A 22,195-nucleotide genomic window follows, 5' to 3' on the forward strand; every position below is an offset into this window, starting at 1 on the left:
ATACTGACATTTAGAAGGCACATATTTAATTCAGCAATTCCACCTGCAGTAAATTAAAGATTCACTTCTTGCACAGGTACGTGATGCACGAACAAGCATACTCACTAAACGATCTTGATTGCACACGATGTGCGTTACAACCCGGGGACCTGAGGCCACTCCCGACCTTCCCCCGCCCCCTCAGTCAATCGGCAGGGCCTCGGAACTGTCTCTACAAGGTCACCGCCATCCAGCCCTCCTGCCCACCCTCACAAGCAACACAACCCTCAGCATCTCCTCAGGGCAATTAAACAGGCTTTAGTGCCTTCCGCTCAGAACAGTCGCCCCCTCTCATTCACGTTATGCACTGTGCCCAGATCTGGGCACTCCAGCTGGGGCTGGTGGTAAAGAACCCGCCTGCTAGGGCAGGAGACGTGAGATGTGGGTTCAGTCCCCAGGTCAGGAGACCCTTTGGAGAAGGAGATGGCAACCCACTCCAGTACTCTCGCTGGAGGATCCCATGGACAGAGGAGCCTGGTAGGTTATGGTCTGTAGGGTCACAAAGAGTCAGACTGAGCGACTAAAAAGTATCTGGTGAGGGACACGCTTCCTTTCAAATCCCCCAGATTCCTGGTGCTCACGAGGGGACTAAACCCCATCCTGACCCCGTCAATTCAGATGTGTCCAGTGGCCACAGTGATGTCATACTAAGGTGCGTTAGTCGTGTCCAACTCTCTCTGGATCCCGTGGACACAAAGGCTCCTCTGTCCATGGGACTCTCCAGGCCAGAATACTGGAGTGGGTTGTCATTCCCTCCTCCAGGGGATCTTCCCGACCCAGGGATTGAACCCGGGTCTCCCGCACTGTAGGCAGACGCTTAACCATCTGAGCCACCGGGAAAGCCCTATACACTAAGGTGGGAGATATTAAAAATACTAAGTGACTGCTTTTGGTTCTTTTTGCCTTTCTCAGTGGAGACTGGTAAAAAGTTTGGAATCCCAAGCACATGACAACATATACAAGGAAGTCCATCTTACCATCTGTCACTAAAAAGTCATTTTCTAGAGTTACTGTTTTCTTAAATGAGCGAGATGATCTTTCTCGAGGTGAGCATGTTAAGGTTAGTGATGGCTGGGAGCAGGGACCAAAGCGGATAATTCCGGGTCCTTAATGAGAAGTGTCTGCCATTTCCCAAGGTAAGACAATTACGCGTTAGGAAGGCCAAGGTCATCTTAAACGAGGTGATTCCTGGAGACACGTAGACGCTAGTATTACATATCAGTTTGGACAGTAAGTTATGGAAAAGAATTTTAAAACTCATCAAATTCATAGAAATAAAAAGTAAAACAGTTGTTCCCAGGGGCCAGAGGGAGAGGAGAGCAGGCAGTTAGGGTTCATCGGGGTCTGGGAAGATGACAAAGTTCCAGCCACAGGATGGCAGTGATGGTAAATGCAGTAACACCACTGAGCTGCACATGTTAAAATGGCCAGGATGCTAAACTTTATTATGTCAACATAGAAACACAATTTTTAAAAATCCACCGTGAAACATGAATTTTAAATATTTTATTTTTAATAAGTAAAAGATGCAACTACTAATTCTTTTTATTTCTCATATCAAGACCTAAGACAATATAGATAAAGCGTCGATATAGACAATACGGAGAAAAGTGTAATTCAGACAAATAAATCAATACATCAGAGGGTAGATCTTATGGCTCCAATACAGTAATTATTAAGTTTATCTTGATAATTCTTTTTCTAATCCTACAGTCACTTGGAAAGTACTAACATATAAAATTTAATCCGCTAATTCTCCTTCTTCTTTTTAATCCCACTCCTCACCTAAAAAGCTTTTGGCCTTCAAGGTCAGGTGCATGCCACGTAGTCAGAAAGCAATTCTTGCGTAAGTACTGGCTGACGGCGGTTAGCCGCAGAAGGCTGGAATGCAGAGAACTCAGCCCTGGTTCCTGAAGGATCCTCCCACAAACTAAAGCCCAGAAGGGCTCCAGACTATTGATAAAATGCAACTAAAATAGTAAAAACTTAAAAAAGTAAAGAATGGACGGAAAGCACAACGATAATCCCAAATCATGGAAGGCCACTGAGGACATAGGATCTTCTGCTTCTCAAGCAGACGGTGAAACACGCCTGCCGTGCACTGTAAAACCAGCGGCACGCGGCACTGCCACGAGCAGCCCTCTTCAGAGGCGAGGAGAGTCCCTCTTCTCGATGGGTTTGTAGTCAGTGGTTATGATCTTCAAGGTTAGAAGCTAACAGAATCGCATCCTCTAGACTGTGGTGTTCAATACAGCAGCAGCTAAACCACACCAGGCTTCCCCGGTGGCTCAGGCAGTAAAGAGTCCCCCTGCAGTGCAGGGGACCCGGGTTTAATCCCTGGGTTGGGAAGATCCCCTGGAGAAGGAAATGGCAACGCACTCCAGAATTCTCACCTGGGAAATCCCACGGACAGAGGAGGCTGGCAGGCTACAGTCCACAGGGTCACAAAGGGTCGGACACAACTTCGACTAACACTTTAATGTAATATTAAAGTTAAAAATTCAGCTCCTTAGTTACACGAGTCACATTTCCAGTGCTCAAGAGTCACATGTGGGTGGCAGCCGCCACAGTGGGCAAGGCAGATAGAAACACTTCCATCTTCCCTGAACGTCTCCCGGACAAGGGCTGCACTAGGCACTAAGGGCCGTTTCCTGAAGCATCCACAGCAGCTTCCATCCACTCACCTTACACACTTGTGCTCAACTCCACCTATGTGACAGGCCCGGGGCCAGTTGTCCAGCATGGCAGTGAGTAAAACTAACAATTTAAGTAGGAGATAAAGAGAAACCCCAAGATACAAATGGAGACACTATTTTTAGTTATGGTGAGCAGCCGGAGAGGGCTGGCTGAAGAAGTCACCTTTAAGCCAAGATTAGAAAGATAAGACATTTAAGAGGACAGTTTCCAAACAGAGGGGCTGAAAAACCCATGTGCTCAGCTAGGAGGGGGTCTGCACATTCCAGAAACTGATTTTCATGCCTTTTGCAGCTGTCTCATCAGACTTGAAACAACCAAGCAAAGCAGTGAACTGACGCCCAAATCTATTCTGGGGGGTGGACTTAGACAGCAGTCCATATATAATCCTCAGCCGTTCGTCTTCCTGTAAATCACCTGCCTTTTTGCCATTTCATTTCTGGAAGGACAGACTTCTGAGTGGGCAGGCACAGGAGGAGCAATGAACTTTGTTACTTCTTAGCAGAGGGAAGGGGCTAAGTGAGGCTCCTGATGACCCTGTGCCATAACAGGCTGTGTCCACATGGGCACTGGAGACACCTCCATCTCAGGCTGAGCAGCTTCCGAGAGGCGGAGTGTCAGCATTCCCGCCGGGGGCCGACCCCTCACCCTGATGTCAAGCTGCAAGACCCAGCTGCCAGGATGACCCTCACTGGGTGGGTGACCTTTCCCAGGCAGCGGGCACCTCCGCCCGGTCACTGCCCCCCAGACAGCACACTGCTGGGGGGCTGCACACACCCTCTAGGCCTTTGAACATCTCTGCCCATAACTCAGTGGTCCGATCACACACCGCATCATTCTCCTGGATTCACTTCCTTCTCTTCCTTCGCAACCAAGAGGCCGTCCCTCTCACGGTCCCGGCATCGTCACAGGGGCTCCCAAGGCCTGCAGGACGCTCGCCTAGAGCCTCTACACAGAGCCCTCTGGGGCGCCCGCGGCATCTGGAGAGCAGCGCCTGGCCTCCTCTGGTCCAGCCAGAGCCACCCACCAGGAAGCCCCTTCCCACCAGTCATGCTGGGGACAGAACAGAACCTCCACTGCTGGGATGAGCTGCAACGCTGAGACCGGGCAGGGGGCGGGGGGAGGAGGCTGCTTTCTCACACCAAATTAAGAGTCAAATGTGGACATTATGCTTATCACGTCAGGTTTTGATTTTTGTCTTAATGAAGAAAAGGCCAATAACAGAACTAAGTAAACAGAAAACCCCAGCGAGGTGGAACGGTTACAGAGAGAGTGTTAAGGAAGGTACTGTCTCCCCACACACGCCCTAACACCCACCGGAAGGGACGTTTCTACCCAAACATATGTCAGTAGTTAAAATTAGGTTTCTTTCAAAGTATGCCATTAACATTTGGATAAAGCTTGGTAAAAAAAAAAAAAAAAAAAAAACCTTCATTTTCCTTTATTTTGCAGAAAGCATAAGCTTCTGATGTTAGAATATTATGTGAATGTGACACAAAAAAGGAAGCAAACGAAAAACCTGTGCACCCGCCAGACCTGGTTCACTCTCAGCGAGCACAACCCCCTGCACACCACTTCTCCAGAAAACCAGAACAGAGCGTCTCAGCTCAGACACCGCAGGCCTGGGGGCTGATAAGCTACAAGCATTCACCGCTTAGCTCTGCAGGCTGGGAAGCCCGAGACCGGGCTGCCCGCAGATCTGGAGCCAGGTAAGAGCACACTTCCTGGATCACAGACTGTGTCCTCACACAGCGGGCGGGGCGGGGGGGCTCGCTGTGGTCCCTTTTATAAGGACACGCATCTCATCCTGGGGGCTCCGCTCTCATGACCTAAGCACCTCCCCAAGGCCCACCTCCTAACACAGCACACGGGGGTAAGGATCTCAACATACTATTGGAGCTGGGGGGCGATGGGGAATGGGTGGGGGACTACGGCTGACAGGGATGGAACCGGATCCTTATACAGGGAGCTGCAGAAGTCCCAGGAGGGGATTACAGAGAGGGAAACCAAGGGAACTTTGGGAGACCACTGTAAGCTGATGATAGCGCAAGAAAGCCTATCCTAACATCGAGAACAAAGCAGGCTTGCTTAACTACAGAGCGTGTCATATGCCCCAGGTCATTAAGTGAAAGGAAAAACGTTACCACCCTTCTGCTGATTTGAATAACTGCTATGACCTTCCTAGTATGACCTCATAGAGTCAGAAATGCTCCAGCCCGATGTGAAGGAGGAACTCAACACGTGGCCTTCTCCCCTCCCCGACTGTCCTTGGATTATAAAAATGCAGCCCACTCAACCCTCAGGGCGGAGCCTCCTCGCCCGGCCCCTTGCATCTCTCACGAGAAACCTGTATTAATAAATCTACTGCTTGCCTGTCACTTTGCCTCCCCTGAATTCCTTTTGCGCTGAGACACAAAGAACCTGAGCGTCAGTAAGTCCAGACACCAGGTGAGTGATTACAATTAAAAGGCCGTGGGCTAGAGTCCCAGTGTGAGGTGCAGACTTTCACAGCCGTTCAGCTTATGGCACAGACTCATGAGAAGACGTTCCTGGTCTTGGCACTGTCCTTGGTGGTGGGGAGAATACAGCTCATCTCCCTTCTGCTGTGGACTGAAGAGAGGAGGTAAGCGGGAAAGATCAGGTCACAGATCACACACCTGGGGCAGAGTCTGGCTAACCTTTGACCTTCCAGGGTCATGGTCATTACTGTATCCCCTCAGGAATCTACTATCACAGTTGAAAATGGGTCAAAAAACAATGGCTGCTTACTTGAAGTTAATTACACATGAAGTATAACTTTAGAGAAAGTCTTCTTAAAGAGTTAGGTTTCTAGTACAAACAGAGCAAGATGTAAGATAGCACACAACTTACCTACTCTGCTCAGCTTCCTTAGTTTATTCTGTGGGGCAATCCACAGTGGGCGGGGCACAAGGACAAGCCTTAAAGTGAGGGTGACAACTGACAGTGTGATATTCGGATTTTATTGAAAAAATATTTAAATAATGCTACGCACAGGGAAAATACCAGTGCTCTTCCAGATTATGAATAAATTACAAAATATAAAGATGTAATTTTTTGAAGTCCAAAAACATCATTCAAATCTTAAACACATTCACTTCTAAACATGGGATTTCGGATAATCTGCCATTACAGAAAAACAAATTTTAGCTTCGGTACTGCCAGCACCCTTTACATCCTGGATAGGTTATTTGGGAAATCATCTGACTTCAAGAACAAACATTTAAAGCATCTGGGAGTTGGTGGTCCTTAACTTCAGCAAGTTTCACGGCACCTTTTTTGCTTCTGACCCAATACCTTTCTGGCAAATTAAAAAAAAACAAAGCTTGCTGTAACTAAAAAGTTATCTACAGCCACTCTCTTGGATTTTATTAGTCTTTTAAACCAATGATATTCAACATAATGGCAGATTATTTAAAATAAAATTATAAAATATTTTTTGTGAAATTGGGAAGTTCTCACTTCCCTAAATTCAGTTAACTCCTTGTACTAACAGGTGACTAGACTACCCACACAAACTAAACTTTATATATTTATTTGGAAAGTTTTCTTTGACTTTCCAAAGACTTCATTTGGAAAGTTTTCTTTAAAAACAGTTAAAGTCAGTTAGATATGTTAATTGTGTATGGTAATGATTATGAGACAAATAACTGCATATCGTAATAATTATTCCAACTTCATTTTCTACATGAAAGCAAAATACATTAAGATAATGCAATCCCCACTGTTTTTAAACAAGCCCAAATAACGTTCATGTTTTTCCTTCTAACTTTGATAGCTTTCTCTATCTTACCTTGCACTAACATGTGGTTTCCCCAGGTGCCACGCTCCTAATTCATATCATCAGCACTCAACTGTGTTATCACAGTAAGGAAAAACAGCTCTGGATCTTCTATAATAATGTACGAATCCCTCTTGAATCATTTGAGTAATGCCAAAGGAGCCTGAGCAGGTTCTGGGAGTTGGCGATGGGCAGGGAAGCCTGGTGCGCTGCAGTCCATGGGGTCGGGAAGAGTCGGACACGACTGAGCAACTGAACTGAAAGGATACACTCAAAATATCAGAACTGCTTTCAATTAACCCAAAGCAAGGCATGCCCAATGACTGATCACCCTGCTGGAGAAACAGGAGCTTGGCTACAGAGACATATGAGGCATAACAAAAATCAAATGGGAAGCCTAAGAGGATTTGAATAAAAGTGGTTTCTCTTCCGCGCCGTTTGAAAAATGCCATTATAACAGGTAGCATAACAAATAGAACAAGTATATGTAGATACGCAAGGACCCTAGGTTATAAGTACCCTAAAGTGTCTGCTCTTAAAGTTCCTGAAAATAGGAGAAACTTCGAAATTGACTCAGAGTGACTTCAAAATGAGATAAAGGAAACACAGTCATAAACAGCGTGGTGGGAGACAGAGAGATGTGAACGGAGACTTGTCTCTCTCGTGTGAGTTACCCCTCGCACCGCGTTGGAGGAGAGAACTCTGGCTGTCCCCAACGCTGGCTACAGACACAAAGATTCCAAAAAACCGAGACGAGCGCTTTGCAAACACTGAGTAGAATCAGCGGAGGCTTCCCCGCGTCGGGCTTTACGTTCCACGAACAGAGCAAACCGCATCCACCCGGATAATAAGGGGAATCGGGAAAGTTGGCCTCTTCAGAGAAAGGAGAGGACTTGGCTAGGAAAAGCTTCAGGAGGAGACTTGCTCCGCTTCTTGCCTGGAGGGCGGACACGGTCCCAACGGAGTCCCTAGCCCCCCAAGCCCCCCGGCTCCAGCCCGGGCCGCCCGGTGCCGCCTCTCCATCAGACCACAAAGGGCCGCGGGCGCACACAGAGCTGGCCGCCCGCCGCGCCCCGCGCGCACTCACCCGCGCTCCCGGGAAACGCGAGGCCGCCGGGGTGCAGGGCTCGGGGCCTCGCGGGGCTCCTCGCTCACCGACGCCTGGGCGCCGCCATCTTGCCCAGGAAGCGGGCCTCGCGCCGGAGGCCCCCGGGCGGGCGCCCTCAGCGGAGCCGGAGCGCCGAGGAGCCCCGGGCGGTGGCCCCGCGGCCCCGCACGCCCGCGGCGGCCGGTCCCCGCACGGCCAGGTCCCGCCCCCCGCCCCCGACCCAGGCGCCGGCGGAGTCGGCGCCCGCGCAGCCCACACGGCGGCTCAGGCGGCGCCGAGGGCAGCCCGGGCGGAGGGCGGGGATGGGGCGGGCGCTCGGCGACCTGGCGACGCGGAGCGCTTCGGCCGCCCCCGCCCGGCCGCCCGCTGACCCCCGCCTCCGCCGTAAGGAAGCGCGGCCCGCCGTCCGGCCTCGGCCGCTCCGCGCGCTCCGAGGGCGGCTGCCTCGCGGGACCCCGGGGCGGCGGCGGCCGCCGGGAACGCCTCCCGCAGGCGCCGCCCCCTTAGCTGCCCGAAGCCCGCCTGCGCCGCGGCGCGCGGCCGGAGCCCCGTGGAGGCGAGACCCCTCCCCCGCGGCGCGCGGCCGCAGCCCCCCTGAGGCGGAGGCCCCTCGTCCGGGGCGCGCGGGCAGAGCCTCCCCTCAGCCGGGGCGCCCCTGAGCCCGAGCCCCCTGAGGCGGGGCGTGGGCCGCGCCCTGCGCGCAGCCCCGCGCCCGCGTCCCGCCCGCGCTTCCCGCGGCGGCGGCGGCGGCGGCGGTTTCGCGGGTCGAGTTTAAACTCGGGGCCTCGGCGGAGAGGACCGCCTGCGTGTGGCGCTGAAGATGGCGGCGTCCAGCCGCGCGCAGGTGCTGGACCTGTACCGCGCGATGCTGCGGGAGAGCAAGCGCTTCGGCGCCTACAACTACCGGTGAGCGGGGGGGCGCCCTCGGGGGCGGGAGAGGCTCGTCCCTTTCCCCGGAGTCGGACCCTCTGCTCGGGGACCTCCGGGGACGGCGCTCTCCGCTTCCTGGGCCGACGCCGAGGTGCGGGGGTTCCTGCCAGCTTGGTGCACCTGTGAGAACTCCTCGTGGTATCGGAAGCCTGGCCCGTAGAAGCGCCCCGCGGTAGCCACGGCCCACAACCGGAGACCGTCTCTAGCGGTTCTCTTCACCTCCGAGGTGTCTTCATTAGCCCCTTTGCTCCCCAGGGTGCGTTCTGCTGTGTCCTCGGCCACGGGGCGGGGTTTGTGGGCAGGACACGCAGGTAACGGTAAACCGAGAAAGATGGGCCCAGCTTCCAGGAGCTGAAATGTTGACCCAGGTGGGGATCCAGCTTTCAGGATCTCAGCAGCCGGGGAAAGAGAGGCTAAGCTCCTCCATCCTTATTGGAGCGCACAGCTTTTGCACGCCTGCCCCATTCTTATTCTGCTCTGAGCTCCTTTGTCTCTTTCGACGTCTTTTGTCTACTTCAGAGCATCTGCTGTCTTTTTCTGCTTCCTTATAACCTCTGACTCACCACGAATGTGTGTACTTTATGGATTTTCTCTCTGCATCTTTGTGGATTTGTTATCTTCTAACTACCTGGTCCTCTGAGTTTCAGCTTATTTCCAAAGCAAGAATTTGATAAGACCTGCTCTTCTCTTCACACCTGGTCTCACCTTCCATGACTGAGCAGCCGCAGGACTTGGGTTTCCTTGCAGCAGAATCTGGGACCCCTGCAGCAGGCCTTGGGTAGCTGCCCCAGGCTGGGTGGGTGAGCTGGCGGCCACGGAGGGGTAAACCCAGTGCAGCTTGGTTACCAGACAGACACTAAACCTCCCACGCAGCGACTTCCTAATTTTTAGACACCTGCATAGAAAAGGTACTCATCCTATACACTTGAGAACGTCTAGGTCATACCAATGAGGTCATGTCCAACTGCTCAGCTAGTTAATTAAAAAAAAACATTTCTGAGAATGCAGTTTCATTTAACGGCTTTGGCTTTGGAAGCTAAGGTTCGTAAACAGTAGATAGACTGTTAGAATTTTAAACAAAAAGTTAGCCCACGCTTAGTACCAAGAACTTAACCAAGTCTGTTGAAGGAGCCAGCAAAATATGCCTGTAAATAAGTTGAACCTTCTTCACCACAGGAAGAAGAGTTTGAAATTTACTTAAATTTGTAATTTACTTAAATAAGAACTGCAGGAAATTCACTCGGTGCTGTACTCTGTAGGCAGAAAGTGGAAATTACATGGTAGCCATACTTAGAGAATATTGGCTCACATTATACTTTGAGGAATCCTTTTGAGCTAAACTTATATTATCCACATGGAAATACATTGTCCAGAGGAATCTGGTAATCAGTTTACACTGTTGCCTGCGATCGTGTAACTACATCCTCAGATTCCCACCATTATGTCTTAATGTAATAAATGGGTTATAGAATATGTCCTTGCTTTGTATTGATATTAAGGCTGTGTCCGGCGGCTTTCAAGGATCACCCCTCCCCTGTACATCTCTCTCTGGCAGGCCCTTTAATCGCGTCTGTCTTGAGTCCCCCTGCTTGCTTTGAGCTTCAGCCAGTGTAACTGGGGGCAAGTTTTCCTTGTTCTCATCACTCTGCATTCCCCACAGGTCCACACACGTCCTGTTGCTACTGTCTTTGACTTCAGGGCTTCCAGGCACTCCCCAGACTGCTTTGCCCAGTACTGCAGCCCCTGGAGATAGCAAGATGAGAGCATGGGGCTCAGCAAAGCACCCACCGTCAGCGGCTCTCTGACAGGTCTCTGTAGGACACAGTGTAGAATCACTCTCACGAACTGGTGAGCGCCGTGGCAGGCCCGCATGGGGTGATGACTCAAAGCGCTTCCCAGGAGACAGCTCAGGGTCACAGGCATGAAGCATCCTGGTGCGCTCAGGCGACACCATTGAGCAGAATTCGGCTGGAGAGTTAAGTGAGCTTCTGGGGTGACGGAGGCGGCACTGGGGTCAGAAAGGTCCACGCAAGGGCCGTGCTGAGGAACCCTGGCTTCATTCTCAACTACCAGGCAGCCAGTAGAGAGCTTCACGCCGGAAAGTGTCCCGGCCAGACGTGCTGTTTAGCTAGACCGTGCTGGCGCCAGGGGGAGGATGACTGTGAGGGCCGAACCCAAGGACCCCAAAGGAGGGTTGGTTACAGCGGTGCTGAGGAGAGATCAGGGCCCTTCTGAGGGCCTGAGGAGCAGAAGATACAGGGAAAGATACACTTGATTAATAATTAGAAGGTAAAACTGTTAGACCTCGATGAATGATTGGATTCAGGAATAAAGAAGAGAATCCAAGCAGAGTCTGAAATACCACCCAGGTTACTAAGTTAAGTGAGGCACAGAGGGTCAGTGTAAAGTGTCCAACTCTTTGCGACCCCATGGACTATACAGACGATGAAATTCTCCAGGCCAGAATACTGGAGTGGGTAGCTGTTCCCTTCTCCAGCAGATCTTCCCGACCCAGGAGTTGAGCTGGGGTCTCCTGCGCTGCAGGCGGATTCTTTACCAGCTGAACCACCAGAGACTTTCGAGTTGGTTTTGAGGACTCGAGTAAATGTCACCTGGGGGCTCCCCAGCAGAGGCAGTTATTCACCAAAGCCTAAAGCTCAGAGGAGCAACCAGGCCTGGCATTGCCATCACCACGTTTGCTGTGTGATGCTGGGCAAGTCGGTGCACCTCTCTGTGCTTCAGTTTCTTAATCTAGAAGGTGGAGGTAATGACTTATGAGGTTTAAGTGAATGAATACCTATCAAATGCTCAGAATTGTGCCTGGTGCAGAGTAGGCACCGAATAAGTCCAGTTATTTCTTATCATAAGTGGGATTAAAAACCTTGATATTTGGTAACATTTCCAGGGAAAGTATTCAGAGCACTGGTTCTCAGCCAGGGCCAGTTTTATTCAGCCATGTCTGGAGACACAGTTGTCACAACGTGGGCAGAAGGATGCCACTGGCCTCTAGTAGTTAGCCACCAGAGGTCCCGCCAAGCTCAGGACAGTGCCCCACAGAAAGAGTTCTCTGTCTCTGAATGTCAGTTGTACCAAGACTGTGGAATCTTAGCTTATGGTGAGAAAATTAATGGGCTTAGGGTATGGTTCTACAGAACATAAAAATTTGAGGTGTTGGCTCCCCTGCAAGGAGGCAGAGAAATTGCAGTCTAAGAACATGGTTCTCAACTTATTGGTCTCAGGAATCTTTTGCATCCTTAAATGTTCCTGAGAGCCTTGAAAGCCTTGCTTATGTGGGGCATAGTTATCACTATTTATATTAGAAAGTAAAACTGAAACATTTTGAAGCATTTACTTTTGAGTACTGTGCATGGGGTTCTTGAGGCAAGAATACTGGAGTGGTTTGCCATTCCCTCCATTTCTCAGTAAACAGATAAACCTCAGCATGCCAAGTCGCTTCAGTCGTCTCCTACTCTGTGACTCAGTGGCCTGTGGCCCGCCAGGCTCCTCTGTCCATGGGATTCTCCAGGCAAGAATCCTGGAGGGGGTTGCCGTACCCTCCTCCAGGGGATCTTCCTGACCCAGGGATCGAACCTGCGCCTCTTGTATCTCCTGCATTGGCAGGCAGATTCTTCACCACAGAGCCACCTGGGCAACCCATTGCACACTAACATAAATAACATCTTTCTGAAGAATAGCTATTTTTCTCCCCCCACCAAAAAAAAAAAAACCAGTGATGAGAGTTTTGCTGTTTGGCGTATTTTGCAAGTCTCTTTCGTGTCTGGCTTAGTGGAAGATATCTGGGCTCTGTATTTAGTTTCCGCCTAGACCTGTCGCTATGTCACTCATAGCCTAGCCTCTGGGAAATTCCTCTGTCCACTTACCAGAGAATCAGGCTGGAAAAGGCAAATACCTGCTTGAAACAATAAAAATTCCTTTTCCTGACGGATCTCCTAAAATAGCTCCAAGGCCCCAGCGGTCCCTGGGCTGCTCTTGGATGACCGCTGAAGTGTCTGAAAAGCAGGAAGCAGGCAGACAGCAGTGTTGCCGGAGTCAGGGACTGGGGGCAGCAGGCCACTTGCTGTAGCAAGGTCCAGTAGATGAAGAGAGAAGTGTCTCCAGTGTAGGGACCTCCGGGGACCTTCCCCAGAGCAGCACATGAAGTGGTTAGGACACAGCCCAAGGAGGGGCGCTGAGAAGTGAACCAGAAGGAAGTAAACCATCGCCATGAGTGCAGACCAGCACCCCCTCCCCCAGGAAGCCTGGCTGACATGCGAGTGTGGGAACTGCTAGAGAAAGGCCACACACAAGTGCCAAATCCCGCCTCTGCCAGGGCAGGTGGCGGCCTGGTCACTGAGGAGGAACCACTCCCTTTGCCATCAGAGAAGGAGGTGGATTTCAGTTGGAATATAAGAGGACGGGAGGTTTGAGGCGATTGGTGCCGTGCGGCAGCCTGTTTCTGGATAACGGGGAAGGTGCTCGGGGGCCGTGTTCTCATTAGTAACATGTGCCACTCTACTTGTCTCTGCCATTTGTCCCTTAAATCTAGAAATTCCATCTTAGCTCTGCACTCCAAGTGCTTAGCACAATACCTCCCTACTCAGTGCTTATAAATAGTTGTTGAAAAGCAGGGGGGAATTGTAATCAGAGGTAATTTTCATCAGCCATTCAGCCCTACTGATTAAATGTATATTGCTGTAAGTGTGAGAGAAGGCAAGAGTAATGCTCAAATCCCAGCTGAGTGTCAGAACTCCTTACTTCTCACTAAGTGGTTGAGTCTCTATTATACTTGTTGTACGCTGAGTGTTGTGTTGGGAGCTGCAAATTAGAATGAGCCTTGCACTATGGGTAGAGTGGTGAGTGGTGTCAGAAGTGTGAGCCACCTTGAAAACAGCTCTCATCAGGAATGCTTTGCCAGAGAAATCTCTGTGCAAGTCAAGAAGCAACAGTTGATACCAGACATGGAACAACAGACTGGTTCCAAATCGGGAAAGGAGTACGTCTTGTCACTCTGCTTATTTAACTTATATGCAGAGTTCCTTATGAGAAATGGCAGGCTGGATGAAGCACAAGCTGGAGTCAAGATTGCCAGGAGAAATATCAATAGCCTCAGATATGCAGATGATACCACCCTTACGGCAGAAAGTGACGAACAACAACTAAAGAGCCTCTTGATGATAGTGAAAGAGGAGAGTGAAAAATCTGGCTTAAAACAACATTCAGAAACCTAAGACCATGGCATTTGGTCCCATCACTTCATGACAAATAGATGGGGAAACAATGGAAACAGTGACAGACTTTATTTCCTTGGGCTCCAAAATCACCGCAGATGGTGACTGCAGCCATGAATGAAAAGACACTTTGCTCCTTGGAAGAAAAGCTTTGACCAAGCTAGACAGCTTATTAAAAAGCAGAAACATTACTTTGCCAACAAAGGTCCATCTAGTCAAAGCTATGGTTTTTCCAGTCGTCATGTATGGATGTGAGAGTTGGACTGTAAAGAAAGCTGAGTGCCAAAGAATTGATGCTTTTGAACTGTGGTGTTGAAGAAGACTCTTGAGAGTCCCTTGGATTGCAAGGAGATCCGACCAGTCCATCCTAAAGGAAATCAGTCTTGAATATTCATTGGAAGGACTAATGCTGAAGCTGAAACTCCAATACTTTGGCCACCTGATGCAAAGAACTGACATATTGGAAAAGACCTTGTTGCTGGGAATGATTGAAGGCAGGAGGAGAAGGGAACAACAGAGGATGAGATGGCTGGATCACATCACTGACTCGATGGACATGAGTTTGATTAAGCAGCAGGAGTGGTGATGGACAGGGAGGCCTGGCGTGCTGCAGTCCATGGGTCGCAGAGTCAGACGCGACTGAACTGAACAGGAAGCCTTCACAAGGTGCTTAAGTCAGTTTTCCTTCTCACACGGGAAAAGGTTCAGAGCATGAGGCTGCTCAAGCTGATTCAGCAGCTAGGTGATGGCAAGGTGTCTTGAGTCTCAGGTTTCCTCTCATGCTTATGCCTGCTGGTTGCAAACAGCTGTTAAAGCTCCAGAGCTATCCTTATTCAAGGTGAGACAGAGGAGCAGCGCCAGCGGGGCATGGATGGGCTTTCCCTTCCATGAGGAAAGGGTCAACTTTCCCGGAAGCTTTCCAGCAGACTTCTGGTTCGGTCTTATTGACCAGAACTCAGTTCCATTCCTACACTAGCTGAGCAGGGACTAGGGAACTAGGCTGCAGCTCATCTAGCCTCTGCAGCAGAAAGTAACAGAGAAAAGCACCAGAGTGGCTGCTGGCTCAGCCCGCGGCCGGCATCTGCATGGATGGGGCGCATGGATGGGAGCAGCCCGCTCTCCAGGTGCGCACAGCAAGGCGCGGGAGGCAACGTGCCCGGGGCACTGCAAGCCAGGCTCAGGTGGTGCTGGCAAGCCCCAGCCGGGGCTCCATCCCAGATGGGCTCACGCTAAAGAGCTGAGAGGACTAGCCGGCGAGCAGTAGAAGGGGTCTGAGAGAAAGGTGAGGCCAGGAAGGGTGAGTAGCAGGTGAGGTCGCGGCTGCTCAGGACAGAATGGGGACTGGGAAGTTCCAGGTCTCTGCTTTTCCACAACTCCGCACTCTTCGGTTCCAACTCCCTATAACCTGGGCGTCCTCTGATGCGGCCTCCAGAAGTCTTAGAAACCTCAACCCGCAGACACTTTCTTTCACAGTTTCTTGTTACAACTGCAGCAGCTAAACAGGCTCTCTGGTTTCCTGACAGCTAAATTACTAACGGGTGATAATGTCACTCTGAGTTACTACTGCACAGCCAGTTGCAGCATTGTGGAAGTCTTTGCAGTCTGGTGAAGGGACTAGATAATGACCCCCATTTAGGAGTCTGGTTTCTCTTTGAAGTGGGAGCTGAGCACCGGGAACCGTGACCTTGTCGAGGAGGCAGGACCCCAGCAGGGGGTTCCGCGCCCGTTTCCGCGTTCGTTGTTGCGGCTCGTTTTGTGCTGGTGGCCTCTTCTGCTGCGTGTGTCCCTGGTCGCTGACTGATAGAGAAGGCTGGGGTGAATAGCGCCAGTCCACTGTGGGCTGTCAACCCCAAGCACCTTTCCCCTTCTGCGATGGACCAGCCACGCTAGAGAACGTAGGGCCAAGTGTCCCTTCACCCCAGAACAGGAGGGGTATTCCCTGAGAGCCCAGAGCACGGACATGACTGCCCCGGGGCCTGGGGGAGACGGAAGACCAACTCCGGGCGGCCCTGCTGTTACAGGATATTCTCGTGATGGGGACACGGGGCGCAGCTCAGGAAACTCACGGAGGAAACGTACAAGTTGGAATAATGCCCTGGCTGCGGATTTGTGACATTAGAACACCACACAGACACTGTGCAGACGGCACTGGACGTCCCCGTAGCCTGCTCGGCCTGACTGCCAGGCCAGCTTTACCTGTATACGTCTCTTCTCCTTTAGAAACTTAAAGCCCCTAAATATGTTCTTCATTTCAGTAAGTGTGACTCCACCCTCACCACCAGGAAAATCTTTGTTTTATCCTCAGACTAAAACATAGCTTTAACCAGAAGTTGCTGATATGTGAGAAATTCCGTCCTCTTGTTCTTTTTCACCTTTTATCCCTTAACTCAGTTTAGAGCCACACAGACCAGATGTCACGTGGGATGGCTCTGAGGCTGGGAAGCCACGAAATGTTGTATTTTGCTTGCTGGCATTCTCAACAACAAGATTATTAGGATTCTTCCCCCTGGTACAAAGTTTTCCCTCTTTTTAAGTCATGAAATGCCTGTTTATATTGTGAGGATTCGGAGATACAGTGGAACTCTGTTCTACTGTATAAGATTTTTGATATATAAAAAATAATCATACAAAAAATTAGTTTTGCCTACGATAAAATGTGGAACAAGCCATATGTCTCTATGAAAACACCTTTACTTGTGTTTATTATAGGCTATGCAAGAACACAGAGAAGGTAGGGAGAAATACAAGGAAAAAAAGACTACTATTAAATTTTCTAATTTCTTCCCAAATTAAGCCTTCACTGTGTTCTGAGCTAATACTGATGGGCCCTTTGATGGAACTGTCTGCTGACCCCTCCCTCCCACAGACCCCATAAAACTCCAGCCAGTTTACTTGTGCCCAAGAAAAGCGATTTCATGGACTTTTGAAAGATGGGTTGTTCACTATCATTCATTACACTTGGAATCCTCCCCATGTACAATTTTTTTTCTCTTAGGGCTGCTAAATTCTGCCACATTAAGTGATGATGGTTTTGAAAAGTAAGAAAAAATTGTCTGGTTAACTTAGGGAAGAATACATTTAAGATATTCAGCAGCCTAAATTTGGAGGGAAATGTTGAAAGAATCATTAGATCAATGTCGTTGATTCATCAGTTTCCAAGTTGTACTTCCTCTGTCTATACTTAACCAAAGGGGCCTCCCTGGTGGCTCAGCTGGTAAAGACTCCGCCTGCAATGCGGGAGACCTGGGTTAGATCCCTGGGTTGGGAAGACCCCCTCGGGGAGGGCATGGCAGTCCACTCCAGTATTCTTGCCTGCAGAATCCCCGTGAACAGATGAGCCTGGCGGGCTACAGTCCACGGGATCGCAAAGAGGTGGACATGACCAAGCAAATAAGCACTGCTGCTGCTGCTGCTGCTAAGTCGCTTCAGTCGTGTCCGACTCTGAGCGATCCCATAGACGGCAGACCACCAGGCTCCCCCATCCCTGGGATTCCCCAGGCAAGAACACTGGAGTGGGTTGCCATTGCCTTCTCCAGTGCATGAAAGGAAAAGTGAAAGTGAAGTCGCTCAGTCGTGTCTGACTCTTAGCGACCCCATGGACTGCAGCCCACCAGGCTTCTCTTTCCATGGGATTTTCCAGGCAGGAGTACTGGAGTGGGGTGCCATTGCCTTCTCCGCAAATGGCCCCTAAAACCATTTTAAAAAATGTTAAGAATGCATAAAATGCAGTAGCATGAAATAATTTTTATTATTTTAAGGTAATAAAGGAGAGAATCGGGGCCAAGGGAAGTAAAGATGGAGAAGGTAACAGCGAGATGTGAAGCTGGACCACAGAATGCGGTTCTCAGTCAGTCGGACGTCCTTACAGCCTCTCTGAATTGATGTGTTGCAGTAGGGTAATACTTTTCTAACGCAAAGTGTACTTACAAGACGTTCTGTCAGGAAATTGCTGTAATGGACATTATAGGAAGTTGCCTTTCACAGCCTCGCATCAGTAGCTGTGTGTCTCCTTGCTGTGGATGCAAGACACTCCTTGTCCTAGGACTTCTCTGTGGCCTCCTTCCTGACTGCCTGAATCCCACTTCATCAGCTGGGAGACGTTTGTATATGCCTTAGCATTTATAGCATCACTTCACGGGAAATAGATGGGGAAACAGTAGAAACAGTGGCACACTTTATTTTGGGGGGCTCCAAAATCACTGCAGATGGTGACTGCAGCCATGAAATTAAAAGACGCTTACTCCTTGGAAGAAAAGTTATGACCAACCTAGATAGCATATTCAAAAGCAGAGACATTACTTTGCCGACTAAGGTCCATCTAGTCAAGGCTATGGTTTTTCCTGTGGTCATGTATGGATGTGAGAGTTGGACTGTGAAGAAGGCTGATCGCCAAAGAATTGATGCGTTTGAACTGTGGTGTTGGAGAAGACTCTTGAGGGTCCCTTGGACTGCAAGGAGATCCAACCAGTCCATTCTAAAGGAGATCAGCCCTGGGATTTCTTTGGAAGGAATGATGCTATAGCTGAAACTCCAGTACTTTGGCCACCTCATGCGAAGAGTTGACTCATTGGAAAAGACTCTGATGCTGGGAGGGATTGGGGGCAGGAGGAGAAGGGGACGACAGAGGATGAGACGGCTGGATGGCATCACCAACTCAATGGACGTGAGTTTGAGTGGACTCTGGGAGATGGTGATGGACAGGGAGGCCTGGCATGCTGCGATTCCTGGGGTTGCAAAGAGTCGGACACGACTGAGCAACTGAACTGAACTAGCATTTATTTTCTCAGCTAACTGGTACCTAGCCAATTTAGGAAAATTCTAACCTTTAGAAACGAAATGAAGTGATAAAATTAGATAAATTGCATGAACCAACCTGTGAATTTCTAGATTTAGGAGGTGTCAGCTAAATTACTGTGTGTCCTCCTGGATTTTGTCTGGGTTAATAATAGGAGTACCCTGAATAGGGTTCCTTCAGCTGATCTCTACCACCCTCATTTTAAGAAGCAGATTTAAAATTGCCAAAGTTGAGACATATTATCACTGTGACATTTTGATTATCTGACTTCACGCTGCTGCTGCTAAGTTGCTTCAGTTGTATCCAATTCTGTGCGACCCCATAGACGGCAGCCCACCAGGCTCCCCCGTCCCTGGGATTCTCCAAGCAAGAACACTGGAGTAGGTTGCCGTTTCCTTCTCCAGTGCGTGAAAGTGAAAAGTGAAAGTGAAGTCGGTCAGTCGTGTCCAACTCTTAGTGACCTCATGGACTGCAGCCTACCAGGCTCCTTTGTCCATGGGATTTTCCGGGCAAGAGCACTGGAGTGGGGTGCCGTGCCCTCCAGCATTACTGCAATCACCTGTTAACTGGTAGATCAGTTGCCAAATCTTTTCAGTTCATAATAGCTAGCAGTCATTTAATGAAATCAGTTAAACTGTTGCGCCACACTCCGCACCAAGGTGCTTCCTCGCCATCCAGAGACCTCCGTCACTGTAGCATGCAGTCTCTGATGAGGCTGGCTGGGGACCCACCATGTGCCAGCCCCTGCGGAAATGCAGAGACAATCAGCGTGACCTTTTCCCAGGAGGGGCTTGTGGTTCAGTGCACAGAGCAATGCACTCACTGAAAGAAAAAGAAACTAGTCGCTCAGTCGTGTCTGACTCTATGCGACCCCACGGACTACAGCCCTCCAGGCTCCTCTGTCCATGGAATTCTCTCACTGAGGGTTCTGTGAAGACGAAGAGGCGGTGCCATGATAGAGAATGAACAGCCGGTTGTGGGGGCAGATAGGAGGGGCAACACAGCCTGCCCCAGAAGGGCCAGAGGTTAGGAAAGGGACGGTGGCTGCCCTGGGCTGTCAGGGTTCTGCAGGGCTTCGCCGGAGGAGGGAGGCTGAAGCACTGGGGATGGACCCACAGGCCAGTGTAGCTGGTGCTGAGTGCTTCGAGCTACCAGCAGGGTGGCCCCCTGGGGGTGCGGTGGGAGCAGGTGAGGGGGACAGACGCAGAGCCTCGGGGCCCCGCCGAGATGCTGGACGCCATCCTCGGCAGTGGACAGCCACACAGGCGTCTGAACAGACCACAGACAACACCTTCCAGCTGGACCACCCGAAGCGGAAGGAGGCTACAGATGCGGAGGCCAGTTGGAGATGGGTTACGCAGAGAGTGATGGTGAGGGCTGGCTGCAGCCAGGTGAGGGCAGAGGAGGGGCGGGTGGTCTTGAGACACACTGAGCCTTAGCCAGACTCACTGGCTGGTTGAACACGCAGGGTTAGAGAGAACAACTTGACCTTCGGTCACGAGAATGTAACTGGAAGAAGAAGCTGTTGGAAACGAGACATCACATCTCAGGGAGGGACGGGAGCGTCCTTGGTGTAGGGCCGTCGCCTCAGAAGCTCGTCTGCGTGGTTCAGGCTCAGTTTTAAAGCATCTCTTTGGTCGTAGGTGTTAATCTACGTGTTCATCTCACTTCTCTTCTCTAGTTATGTTCCTTTACACACTAATGTTGCTAATTTGCCAGTTACTCAGTCCTCGGTGTTCAATTAGTTGACTCTCTTTTTTCAGAGTAATTATTTGTTTTCCTCACTACTTGGCTGTTATCCTCACTGGATGTTATTAATGTATCTATAGCCTTACATTTATTCTTTTGTTCCTGGGGTAATTTTTTGAGTAGATTTAATATCCCCTCCATTTGGTCTTATTTATTCAAAGTTACTTATATGATCAATTCATTATAATGATAAATATTACTCTGTAGCACAGTTATTTAGTGCTCTCATGTATTTCTTTTTGTCTGCCCATGTTTTAAGGATAAATACGAATATTTTTCCCGTGTAATTATCCCTCCGCTACGTCTAATCCCTAGAAGTGGTGGTGTTTTCACCAAAAATCACTTACACAGATGCAAGCAGCTCTTAAAATCCTTTTTCCTCTCTATTAAGAAGCAAAATGCTAAATTAAATGAGAAAAGACTTCCTTACAGCCAAACTGGAGCCGGAAAAAGCCACTGACCCTCTGTCCTGGTCTAACTGTGTCTCGTGCATTGATTGGACAAGTCTGGAGGCCCCAGTGCCCTGTGCGTGAGTTCAGAGTTCTGGGTCCTTCCCTCCCAGACTGAGCAAGCTCGGCCTTCGGTACAGGTGGTCTCTAAGCTGGGGAGACACTGAAGTGGCGATCATGCTTTTAGCGGCAACTTGACGCTTTAGCACCAGGCTTGAGCGCCCGAAGGAAGAAAAGCCCCAGTGGACATGTAACTCAGCGAGAGCAGACCCGGTCAGACAGCCTCCTGGCAGGGGCGTCACGCAAGGGTTCTGCCACGGCAGGCCCCAGAATTCTTCCAATCAGCCAAGACCAGGTTCCACGTCTGGGTCAGCATCTCAGAGCCAGTCCTGAGCGATACGGCTCAGACCACTTTAGGGGAGGGAAGCCCTACTGTCTTCTGCTCTGTGTCTGGAGCATGCAAATTAAACTGTCAAAAAAAGACCTAACAGGAGGGAACATGCACACATTTTATTTCATGTTAATATTTTTATATAATGTGAAGGGCACCTCATAGAAGAGTGACAACCTCAAAAAAGCCCTTGGACTTAAGGTTTATGTACCATTTTTACAAAGAGCCATAAGTTGTGGAACAGTGACCAGACAAAGGATTTGGGCATCTAAGGACAGGATGTTATTGGAAATTGGCTAGGAAATACATCAGGAAACTGACAGGAGGCAAGGATTATTTGGGTGTGGTTTGTGCAGACTCATCTCAGCCTCAGCTCCCCGTGTCTGCTGATAAGAATGTTCTTTCCTTCCTGGTACCAGAAGGACACCTTTCTCGTGGGAAGCTTTTGCCCTGCTTCTGGCAGAATGTACAGGACAGGGTGCTTCCCGCATCTATTGTTTCTCCGTTGCCTTCAGCTCAAGATAACCCAGTGCTAGGGTGGTGTATCTGTGGGTGGAACGTCCTGCTCCCCGTCGTCACGACCTGGCTTTGGACTTGGCTGTGGGGTTTGTATGGTCGGGACCTTCTGGAAGAAGGGGCGGGGAATGTACTGACCATCTCCGCTGTAGCTGACAGAACTTGCGCCTCTGAGGCCGCGTTGCTGGAGGGCTGGAGGAGGTACAAGCGCAGCAGGTGTCCTGGGTCCCTGAGCTGCTGTGAGGGGAGGGTCTGCAAAGAGCCTGTGATGAATGAGCAGGACTTGCCCGTGGAAACTGTCAGCGCAGTGCCTGGGACCCCTCTGAGCCCTGACGGGGCTGCCCGGGGAGAAGTTTTGTCTCGGTCAGCATTTCCCAAAACGTAACGGGTGTTAGTGGAGCAGGGAGACTGAAGGAGCCCAGGTGCCTGCCTCTGCTTTCTCGCGCCTCCAGGTCTCGTCTCTGCTTTAAAATGCAGACGCTCCGCGCGGCTTTCCC

The 22,195-nt window shown here is 50.3% G+C and overlaps 2 protein-coding genes across 3 annotated transcripts in view; one reads left to right on the forward strand and one right to left on the reverse strand.

The window, feature by feature from the left end:
* FARS2 (phenylalanyl-tRNA synthetase 2, mitochondrial) overlaps positions 1-7,712 on the reverse strand; it is a 304,612-nt gene extending 296,900 nt beyond the window's left edge. For both annotated transcript variants that reach the window (XM_068960892.1, XM_068960891.1), the window contains exon 1: positions 7,620-7,712. The gene's annotated coding sequence lies outside the window, so the exon portion shown is untranslated. The remainder of the gene's footprint in view (positions 1-7,619) is intronic.
* Positions 7,713-8,406: 694 nt separating this feature from the next.
* LYRM4 (LYR motif containing 4) overlaps positions 8,407-22,195 on the forward strand; it is an 85,238-nt gene continuing 71,449 nt past the window's right edge. The window contains exon 1 of the mRNA XM_068960976.1: positions 8,407-8,546. Within this exon, the coding sequence (XP_068817077.1) occupies positions 8,461-8,546 (86 nt within the window). The 5' untranslated portion in view covers positions 8,407-8,460. The remainder of the gene's footprint in view (positions 8,547-22,195) is intronic.

The sequence above is a fragment of the Capricornis sumatraensis genome, chromosome 22 (genome assembly GCF_032405125.1).
Source record: "Capricornis sumatraensis isolate serow.1 chromosome 22, serow.2, whole genome shotgun sequence".
Classification (NCBI taxonomy): Eukaryota; Metazoa; Chordata; class Mammalia; order Artiodactyla; family Bovidae; genus Capricornis; species Capricornis sumatraensis.